An 11,915-nucleotide genomic window follows, 5' to 3' on the forward strand; every position below is an offset into this window, starting at 1 on the left:
TGGATTCTCAATAACAAATTGTCTTATTAACTTCAAGAAAGAGAAAAGAGAGAGTCTAGTGAAGAAGCAACTGTATATAGCTGCTATAACATAAGTGATAATGGGAAATTAAATGTTATACAGACATTTCACAATACAATAGAATATAATTATGAACAAAATAAATGTACAGCATATTGTTCAGCACTTAATACAACTGGGATATTATAATTAAAGTAAAAACGCTGATTTAGGTTGTATTGGGAAAAAAATAATAACTTCAAGGTGTGAGCTCTGACATCACGGCACTGTCACTGATCATTTTCTTGTAACAGCACACACCAAACTTTTTTTATCCCTTCTTTCTGTTATCTTATTTCTACTATATTATGTGGTTTCCATACTTTTAGGTATTTAAAATAAGAAAGATTAGAAATGTTTAAGAGATGCTTTTCTCCTATAAAAGAATTCAAAATATTTTTGGCCTAAGATAAGGAGTGTCTCTATGCAAATGTCCTTCCCTGTTATATATTTAAGCAACGAAGACCAACAGCTTTTACTTCTTCTGCTTCAACACACACCATGATCTCTACATCCCTACTGCTGCTGCTGCTGGCAGCCGTACACTGTAAGTGTTTTTACATTTGACATGTAATACAGTTTTGGTTCCTTAAAGCTTTTCACTTTTACATCATTAAAATAAGTTTTCTTTAACAGGTGTTCACTGTGTTGAGCTGATCCAGACCGGATCCACAGTATTAACTCCTGGTCAGTCACTGACTCTGACCTGTAAAGTGTCTGGATATTCATTAACTGATAGCAGCTACTGTACAAGCTGGATACGACAACCTGCAGGAAAAACTCTGGAGTGGATCGGACGTATATGTTCTAGCGGTGGCACTGTCTACAGTGAGAAACTGAAAAGCAGGTTTCAGGTTTCCAGAGACACGTCCAGCAGCACAGTGACATTAACAGGACAGAACATGCAGACTGAAGACACAGCTGTGTATTACTGCGCTCGTTACACACAGTGAGACAAATAAACAACATCCCTGTACAAAAACTCCTCATCCAGTGTTCATTATAACAGAATGTCCACAAGACACAACACTGATCTATAGAAGTCTTAATATAAAAACAATAATCCCACAAATGAGATCAAAGAGTTTCAAGTTAGATATTTTAAAGTCAGTAATGTTGATTTAAAACCTTAATATTATCTCTAATATTGCTGCACATCATAAACATTAATATAATCATATCACTATCCTGAACTCTATATACTGTAGTGTCTTTGGCTAACAATAATCACCTAAACAAATTAGAATTAGTGTGATCATGTGTAAAAGCATTTTGACATGACTTTTGAGATGTACAATTCTTCCATTATGATAATAATCCTCAAAGATAAATCTAGTATTTAATAAAAATAATAATATATAAATAATAAATACTATTTCCACTTTCCACATACGATCAACATGTCCTCCATCAGATGAATCTCTTCCTTATGAATTAAATATAGCTTTAAGGCCTGTGATGGTTGCTCTCTCTTTACTCACACACATCCACCCAACATTTTGAGGTTTAAAGGCTCAAATCCACAGCCTCTGGATTTGACTTTGGTGCCTCTTAGATGTCTTGGATCAGACAGGCACCTGGAAAAGGACTGGAATTGATTGCAAAAGGGATTCCAGTTTTGGGATGCTTCACCATCTCCAGAGACAACAGTAAGAAGCAGGTGTATCTCAGGATAAACAGCAAGAGGACAGAAAACACTGCAGTTTATTTTTGTAACCATGTACCACAGTGATACTTGCCCTTAGACATCAGGACAAAAACACATACTTGCTTTAGTCACATGACAAACCCACATTTTCAAAAGCAGTGGATTCATGGAAGTCAACAAGCCAAATGTTTACAGTGTCTTTGACTTACATGCTGACTTTTACTGGACTGCTGTGAACATTGTCTGGACTGTGATACAATACTTTTGTAAGATTATTTAATTCATGTCTGAATATACACAATACCACAGCACCATAATACACATGGGTTTGAAATTGACATTGATATTAAATTCTTTAAGTCTGTAATGAGCTTCTGTCAGTATTGAAGTTCTCCTTTCATACTGTTTTGAAGTGTGAGACCTATGCAAGTAGTTGTTCACAAAACTAAGAAAGAGAGCTCAATGTCATTATCAATGAGACTCATACTGATCTCTATGACTCGCCTCTGTGTTTAGAAGATCATCTGAAACAAGCAATATTTCCTGATTTTTTTTATTATATGGAGACTAATAAAAAGTATATGTAAAAAAACACTCTCTCTTATGCAATTACAGTATATTGATCTGACTAAGACATTTAATAAGAAGATAAATGTTGAGGTCAGAAGGTAAACATTGTGACAATAATAAAAGGCACCAGGCTGATCTGAGGAGGTTTTTGTACAGGCACTGCAGTTTTCTGTATCATTGTGTTATGGTAGCGCACACAATAATACACAGCTGTGTCTTCCATCTGCAGATTCTGACCATGGAGAGTCACCGTGTTACTGGAGGTGTCCTGTGTGATGCTGAACCTGTCTTTCAGTGACTCTGTGTACCCTGTGCTTCCACTGCTACAAATGACTCCAATCCACTGTATATTTTTCCCAGTAGCATGACAATGGTCAAAGCCTGTCCAGGCTGGACATTCACATGACCTGGCTGAGCAAAATTGATTGTGCCAAAAACAACTGCAATAAAAAATGTAAAAAGTACATATTAATCAAATTTCTCTAAAAAATCTCAAGAACAATTACACAAAGTACAACGATAGATGCTTTAAACAAATGTGTGAACTTACAAGATGCAGATATGCACAGCACCAGGAAATAAACAAGCAGCATGTTTGCTCTTGAGGCTGTACTGGTGGGATCTGCTCTTTGGTCATCAGGCTTTATTGAGGTGTAGTCAGGGACAGAGTTTATATAATGTTAGCGCACGCAAAATGGCTCTTTTCCTGTTTTGGTGTACAGGTTGAAGGGGCTGCTGGATATAGCTGTGATATTTCCTAATGTAATAGGTAGACTGTTTTTTTTTTTTACCTTAAACATCATGTGTATTATACAATAATTAGAATCAGGAATTTATTTAACATCAAAATATAACATTTAGATATCTGGTAGCATTTCGTTTGCATTTATCGAGAAGCCAAAATGCCAATGATCTTATGTTCATCATAATTTGTTGTCAAAGTTTGTAATTAGTTATAAATTCTTTTCATAGAGCATTTTTAGTTATTGTTAGCTAAGCAGGTGTGTTGTATTTCTGTTAAAATTATACAATGTCTGTAAAATCAGATTTACATTTTTTTTTTCAACGAAACCCTCATTCCAGGATACAGTATAAATTATTATTAAATTATAATTCTCTACTTGTTTGTTTTTATGCCTCTAGATGTCAGTCTTTGTAAAGAGGCCCATCTCAGTATATTTTAACACATTCAGCATCTCTCTCTTTAAACACTCTAATCATTCTCCAGCTTCATTTAACTCAAATAACAGATAATTGCTTTTTTGGGACTCTGCAAAAGTGATCTATATTTAACAACAATATTCAGTTTATTTTATAAATTCTACAGTTATACTCACTTTTTGGGGTTTTATAAAATATTTAGAAAATAAATGATAAATGAGCAGGATCAGGAAAGTTTGTGTATTTATGCTTAGCATAGTGCAATAATACTTCAATACAAGCAGCAGGAGTGTTAGGGCACACTAGAAAATACCACAAGAATAACAGTTAATGACCTGAAAATGTGAAACATACAGTAAGCTTCGTCTCGGCTGTTCCTCTGTGAATGTTTTTATATCTCTAGTGGGCGTGTCATGCAAATGAAATCCTGCATTTGAACCATTTATGCTGAAACATTCAGCCCAACAACATACCAGCAGTTTGTGTTCATTTACAGCAGCAGGAATCATTTTAATTCTTTGAGATGGGACTAGGCAGTGTTCTGAGTTACTTTACTCTAGCAATGTTTATTCATTGTTAGTATTATTATTTATTTCATATAGAGAATCATTTTAAGGATTTTTCATATTTGCTTTTTTAACATGAACACAAATGTTTGTATGTTCTTGCAGATTCCTGCAGTCAGACACTGATCGAGTCTGATCCAGTGATCATCAAACCTGATCAGTCTCATAAACTGACCTGCACAGCCTCTGGATTAGACATTAGTGGCTATTACCTGGCTTGGATCAGACAGGCGCCTGGAAAAGGACTGGAATGGGTTGCAAGCATCTACAGTAGTAGTAGTTACATATATTACTCCAGCACTGTTCAGGGCCGCTTCACCATCTCCAGAGATGACAGTAAGAAGCAGGTGTATCTGCAGATGAACAGCATGAGGACAGAAGACACTGCAGTTTATTACTGCGCCCGTGACACACAGTGATACTTCCCCTTAGACATCACTACAAAAACACATACTTGCTATAGTCACATGACAAAGCCACATTTTCATTTTAATGGAGGTCAAACAATCTAAATGTTTAATCTAAATGAGTATCTAAGTATCTGAGTTAATCTATTAATTTAGATTGTTGTGAACATTGTCGGGACATTTACACTGATGCAAAGTTCCATACTTCAATTCAGAATTCATGCAATAAAAATATAAGCAACACACACAACAGTGTAGCTTTCCTGCATCCTTCAGGAGTCTGTGTAATGAGATCCAGTCAGTATAAATATTTTCCCTACATGCTGTTTAAAACACAGAAATATTTCACATTATGACAGAGTGAGAACTATGTAAACAGTTTAGAGTTTAAAAGTCATTTACATCATGAATTTAACTTTACTTATCCAGTTTTAAATAAATATAAAGTAACGTAAGCACCAAAGAAAATTTTTCACTGTGATTATTAAAAGCTGCAGAACACCATCATAACAATATGTAAATGAATATGCAAAATGTTCCCCTTACAGCTACATATAGAGAAATATCAGCCACGGTCACTGTGGGCTCTGGAGAGTTTAGCACTGCTTTTAGATAAAAGATGTTCCTTCCAGTTCTGCTGCTGCTGGCAGCTTCATCCTGTGAGTTTCACTTCAGTAATGAACTCAGAGCTGCTAGTAAATTACTGCAGTTATAACCTACTGTACATACATTTTTACTGAAATTGTGACATCTCTTTTTTTCAGATGTGGAATGTGCAGTAGAGCTCACTCAGGACACCTCAGTGATGTTAAAGCCTGGAGATTCTTTAACCCTCAGCTGTAAAGTATCCGGTTACTCAGTTACTGATAACAGCTACGCCACAGCTTGGATTCGACAACCTGCAGGGAAAACTCTGGAATGGATAAACTACATTTGGGGGGTGGAAGCATTATTCATAAAGAGTCTCTAAAAAGCAAGTTCAGTATTTCTAAAGATGCCTCCAGCAGCACGGTGACTCTGAGAGGACAGAACATGCAGACTGAAGACACAGCTGTGTATTACTGTGCACGGAGACCACACTGATGCATTTCCTTAAGTGTCACTACAAAAACACATGTGTACTGTAATCATACACTGAGCTCATATTTTCATAATCTATTTGTACTAAAAAACACTAAGACTGAAAAAACATTTTCTCACCAGTTCACAATTAAACAGCATTTACTTTTACTAAATTTACTAAATTTAACTTAGATTTTCACTCAACTAACTAAACACAAACTAATTTAAGCACCAAAGGACATTTTAATAAGTATGTGAATTTATTAACTTCACATATCTTTACAGTCTTAATTTTTTCTTCAAATGACTTCAGAGTTGGACACTGAGAGTGAAGAACAACCTCCATCATAAAGACATGGTTATAAAAGACTTAACCCTTGTATGGTGTTCATATTTTTGTTACTCAGCCAATGTTCGTGGGTCTGGTGGACTTTTTTGGGTCTTTAATTTAACACAATCACACAATTTTATGTTAAAATACTCAACAGATGTTTACTTTATCCCAATTACAAGCAATATAAACAACATATATGGTTAATATTTGCCCTTTCCCTTTGTTAGATCACATTAATGAAATACATTGCTGCTTGTTTTTATTTTGTTTTTTTAATAAAATGTAATTAAAAAAAAGAAATATCAATTATAAACAGGATATGACAAAACAATTCAACAAATTTACAAATGAAGCAAGGTTTTTCATAACTATTGATTCTTATTTATTTGAAGTTCATTAGAACTGTAACCCATTCAGGTCAGTTAACACAACATTAGCTGAATACAGTAACCATGTCAGTCTAGACAACACATCAGCCCCATTGAACACATTGCCTTTTCATACCATCCTATACAACACATGAGGGGCAGAGTTTTACTGTGTGTGTTGCATATACACTTTTTGCACTTGATGCATGCATATTGTGTTATTCTGTCCATCTTGGGTCCACACACTTCACAGCGCTTCTTTTTGTTGTTTGCTGGCTGCACCCTAGAACGCTGAAAAGATCAGGAACACCTAACATTAACACCTCACAATTGCAAGGCATGTGTGTTAGCATCACACACACACACACACTTCAGGCTCTGCTGATGGTGGTTCTGTAGATTGGGTGGATGGGGCACCAGCATTCTTCTCCTGAATCCTCCTTATGATGGCTGCAGATGCTGGGGTTCTTGGAACATGTTGTCTTCTCTGGATTTGAGGTCTCACCTTTCTCACCAAAATTGCCTTTCCCAGTTCCTCAAAAAAGAGGCGTCTCCTCTGGAGCTTCCATCGGTTCCACTCTGGGTTCAGCGCCATCAAGTTGCCAAAACCGTTGTACGCTGAGATGTCCAATATGTCAAAGAATATCACCAGTGGCCAGCATAGGGTCCTCCGTTTGCAGCTGTAGGCAGTCACCAGCTTGCCCATGTTGTCCACCCCACCTTTTGTGGCATTATAATCCATGATGATCTCTGGTTTTTGATGCTCCTGGCCACAGATTCTCCCATCCCTGTGCAGCACACTTATGAGTACCACATTCTTGCCTTTCGTTGGAACATAGGATACCAGGGATGTGTCAGACGTGTACAGGTGACAGGCTTGGTCTTTGTCAGCAGTTGGTGATGGGTGATCAGACTTGTTTTTTCGTATCGTTCCCACCATGGTCAGCTTCCTCTTTAGGAGTTCCTGTTCCAGTTTGAGCAATGTAAAAAATTGTCGCATGTGATGTTGTGTCCACTGAGTCATGTCCAGGACAACTCTCATTCCTTGACTCTTCTCAGCGGCTTCTCCATCAGGTTTCCCTGTGTAGATTTGTTGAAGTTCCAAGCATATGAGGAAGTGGCATCACAGGCAGCCCAGATCTTTACACCATATTTTGCAGGTTTAGATGGTATATACTGCCTAAAAGGGGCAACAGCCCCAAAATGGCATCAGCTGCTCATCACTTGTGACATTAGGCACACACACACACACACACACATAGAAACAGCAGGCCCAGACAGGAGGAGGACAGTGTACGTACACAGGACCAATTTCCACACATTTATTAGCCCCGGGTCCAGTGGACCCAAACATCCCGTATATAATATAAATGTGTAGGGGGGGTGTACAGTGTGTGGTCATTGAAAATGTGTTCTGATATATGTTCTTCACAGAAAATGACCCAAGGCCAATGAGTTTGAGTTTGAAAAAATAATTAATCGTATCATTTTTCTTTTGATAAATAATGAAAACGGGTCCCACAGACCCGACCAGCATACAAGGGTTCTGACCACTGATTCATTTGCTTGAACACTGGTGCTATCACCAAGATCCCCTTTACCATACAATTGCATAGCTATTATTTTTAAGGCAATTACTTTTTTAAAATTTATGTACATGTGTGTCTACACACCTTCACAGATGACAGTTAGCTGTTTGCCCTCAAAAATGTCAGCTCACGTAACAAGTTATGGACTTCTAAGTATTTATTTACTGAAGTCAGATGCAAAGTTGTATGCTTTGTTTGTGAAATACAGATTGCTGTTTTTATAAATTACAGTTTGAGTTACCACTATGCAACTAAACATGCAGAAAAACACGAGAACTTGACTGATGCAGAGCAGCGACAGTGCGGTCAGTTAAAGGGCGGCCATAATCTAGCCCATTTGCCATCATCTAAACCCTGTTTGCTATAATTTTCTGGATACAGAAATCTTCATGTAGTTTGATTAATCATCTAAAAAATGTGTGTTTTAAACCAAACTGTTTTTATAAATATCAAATTTGATTTTAAGATGATTTTAAGGGGAGAGGATGACATGTTATACTGATGATTTAAACAATCTGAAATCTCTAAACACTTGTGAAACCCTGATTACATTCTACACCAAATACCACAAAATTCAGACTTAAATATAATATAGTTGAACTATACAGTGAGCAGCATGTGGTTGTGGATTGAACACCTCCATAGTGGTCATGGACACTCCCTATTCAAATAGAGTCGTGTATAAACAGCATGTTCTTGGCTGCTCTAGTTTCCAGTGAGCTCTGTGATAGATAACACTCCCATACACTTTAAATCTGGGTGAAGCAGAACTCAGAGAAGGATGATTTTAGGACAGTGTATTTTATTGGTACTGATTTCATGTAAGTTTATGTTTTTTCATATGAAGGTTATTAGTATTCTAATCATTATAACATAACATTACCTAGTTCTACTCTTCTCTTCCAGATTCTTATGGACAGTCCCTGACCTCCTCTGCTTCTGTAGTAAAGAGACCTGGAGAGTCGGTCACTCTGTCCTGTACTGTCTCTGGATTCTCAATGAGCAGCTACACCATGCACTGGATCCGTCTGAAACCAGGACAAGGACTGGAGTGGATCGGATACATTGACAGTGGCACTAGCACTGCATTCGCTCAGTCACTGCAGGGCCAGTTCTCCATCACTAAATACACCAGTAAAAACATGCTGAACCTAGAAGTGAAGAGTCTGAAAGCTGAAGACACGGCAGTTTATTACTGTGCACGAGAGTCACACTGACACAACAGACTCCAGAGCTGTACAAAAACTTACACAAGCACGTCCTCATGAGCTGTAAATATTCCCTCAGCAGGAAGCTGCACCCCAGAGACATTTATTATAAACATCCATTCACACTCAGCACTCAGATCTTTCTCTCTATTCCAATCTTTTTTTTTAGCAGTTATTAATATTAATAATAATAATCCCCATTGTAATCTATCACATTTACATGGACAATGCTCTAGGACAATGATTCTGATGACTAGTTGTGACTATATACTGTACTATTCATGCTTTTATTCCTCCTATTTGTGATACCAGCTGCAGGAACACTACAGGTCAGTGGTTAATTTCCTGAATTTAGAAACACAGAGTCTGTTCAGCAGCACAGAACCTGACAAGAGATCACATGAAATGTACATGTTTTCTGCAGCATCATTACTACAAACTCCTAAATATAAAAATCATCTGTAGGGGGCAGCAGCACACTTGTTTTCAAGAAGGACTCCTGAAACTATGAAATCTAACAGCTGAAGGATGTTTATGCAAATTCACCCTATTATATAAAAAAATCAGCCTCTTGCTCACCAGATGTTTTTGTCACATGACTGAATCAAAGATCTTTATCATGGAGCTGAGGGTCACTCAGTACCAGTGGCGGACTGTCAGGGCCAGCAAACAGCAGTGATCTGAATCACTGACTTGCATGTTAATATATTTAATATATTTTTCCATGAATGTGTATTAAATTATTCCCAATAGTCTATTCTCTACATTTCATAGCTTTTCTCTTGGTTGCGCTGCTTCCAGTAGTGTATATTTATGATAAGAGTATTTATCCAATCATATTTCAGCCAGTGGCTGACATCATGTGTTGCCCAGTCCTAAGGCCTTCAGAATCAATAGTGCAGGCGCCCGTAGATTAAAATGAGTGGCAATGAAACTGCTCCATTAACCAATCAGATTTCGAGTTGGCGTCACGGGGTCATCTAGCAGGCATACAATTACGTCAGCAATTTCATGTCTTGTGATTGGATAATTGGAGTAGTCAGAGGTCGGCGAACCACATAAACTAAATAAAATATATATATTTTATCTCACAATGGCTGACAGAGGAGAAGAAATCGATTTGGTCACGGACATCCTTACAAATGCATTTTCAAGGCGGACATTTTAAGAAAATCCTTTTGATTCTTCAAAATAGTTGGAAAGCTTTTTCAGGAACCATTTATGCTTTTGGGTTTTCTTTTTTTCTGGGTTTTCAGTTTGCCTTCATTCCAGATCCCCGGGGTGGACTGTGGTTTTGTTTTTTTTTGCTGCAGTGAAAGGAAACTTGTGAGACTGAATTGTGTTAATGTGTTTTTTTGCTATATGTAATGTAATTTTATTCATGTTCTCTACAAGAGCCTGTGACACAGCGCACTGTTATACAGTGTTTCTATATTCACTGTGTCTCATTTCAGATGCTGCGTCCTCCGGAGATTGCAGTTTGCTGCATACGGCATCAAGAATGACTTTTTTGAGAAAAGTAACCCTAATAAAATTGACTATTCCTTGTGAGGTGTGAAATACTGTAGACTAATTTCTTTTTTACTTCGTTATTTAATAGTTGATTAGTATCTATAGTGATGCTATGAAGGTGGATTAATTCAGTTAGGACAGCAGTGAAGGCCTAGGTCTGAAATGCACGGCCCGCCACTGTTTATATCAATGTTGTGCATGAAAGGGTTAAGAATTCTCTCCAATTCTGCATTATCCTCAGAGGGAATTTGGGGCATTTTAATGGAATTAAAAAAAGAATCAAGTTCAGAACAGTTATAATCAATTTCAGACGAATACAGGGCTGTATAGAATTGTTCAAAGACCGAAATGATTTCCAACTCATCCTTGGTGATCCTGCCATCATCCCTACGAATAGATGTTATAGTATTTGTAGTTAAGTACTGTCTTATTTGTTGAGCAAGAATTTTCCCACATTTGTCCGAAAGTTTCTATAATTTAGAGCGAGATTGGAGCAAAAGTCTTTCTGTCTGTTCAGATGTTATTAGATCACTCTCTGTCTGTAGCTTTGTTCTTTCCTTAAAAATGTCAGGTGAGGGCTTAATTGCACATTTCAAGTCTAATTGTTTAATTTGATTAAAAGATCATTTAGTTGATGGTTTCTTTTTTTCCCCTCTCCCTCGATGAAAATGAGATTATTTCCCCCATAATATAGCCTTTTAAAGACTCCCAAAGTGGATATGAACGATGCACTGGGGAAAAAAAGAGAACTGCTTATGGCTTGGATATAAGAAACGTCAGAGATCAGGAAATGTATATGTCTCAAAAAAGTATTAATAGACATGGCGGATTTAGTTATTTTGTAGGGCAGGGACATTCGAAGGTCCAAATATGAATTTTCATCAATGTCCAAGTTCTGGAAGATTGAAGATTCAAGAAGCTTTATTGTCATTTCAACCACATATAGCTGACGCAGTACATAGTGAAATGAAACAACGTTTCTCCAGGACCTGGTGCTACATAAACATACAACAACAAAGTTCAACATAAAAACAACACCACAGAGCTAGGACAGAAGATTGTCATTAGCCACGTAAAGTCCACAGTGTGCAGCTAGGTGCAAACAGAGCATAGACAAGACAGTACAAAAGACAATAAATACAAGAAAGACAACACAAAAGAACACAGGACACTTAGCGCCAAAAAGAAAGAAAAGAACGTGTACTGGAATGTAAGTGAAATAAGATAAGATGAAGTGAAATGATGTAAAAAAAAAAAAAAAAAGTATTGTACAAAAATAATTGTGCAAAAATACACAGCAGCGGTTGAGGTAGTGCAAATAGAAATAAACATAAATATAACTATAGCAGCGGATGACAGGTTGAGGTAGTGCAATAAGTGTGCACTACCTCATTTGTGTGTGTGCGTGTGTGTGCGTCCACACAGTCAAG

At 37.1% G+C, this 11,915-nt stretch overlaps 2 pseudogenes and 1 gene segment (V, D, J or C); 2 read left to right on the forward strand and 1 right to left on the reverse strand.

Moving 5' to 3' along the window:
• The first annotated feature begins 561 nt into the window (after window positions 1-561).
• Window positions 562-2,283, forward strand: LOC131342315 (Ig heavy chain V region 914-like). The segment is given in 3 exon segments: window positions 562-607; window positions 697-1,005; window positions 1,657-2,283. Coding segments are annotated over 3 exon segments (435 nt in total).
• A 2,748-nt stretch (window positions 2,284-5,031) lies between these two features.
• LOC131364297 (probable non-functional immunoglobulin heavy variable 3-38-3) lies at window positions 5,032-5,495 on the forward strand (annotated as a pseudogene).
• Window positions 5,496-5,873: 378 nt separating this feature from the next.
• Window positions 5,874-7,530, reverse strand: LOC131364305 (piggyBac transposable element-derived protein 4-like; annotated as a pseudogene).
• Between the last annotated feature and the right edge of the window lie 4,385 nt (window positions 7,531-11,915).

Source organism: Hemibagrus wyckioides, linkage group LG02 (assembly GCF_019097595.1).
Source record: "Hemibagrus wyckioides isolate EC202008001 linkage group LG02, SWU_Hwy_1.0, whole genome shotgun sequence".
Lineage (NCBI taxonomy): Eukaryota > Metazoa > Chordata > Actinopteri > Siluriformes > Bagridae > Hemibagrus > Hemibagrus wyckioides.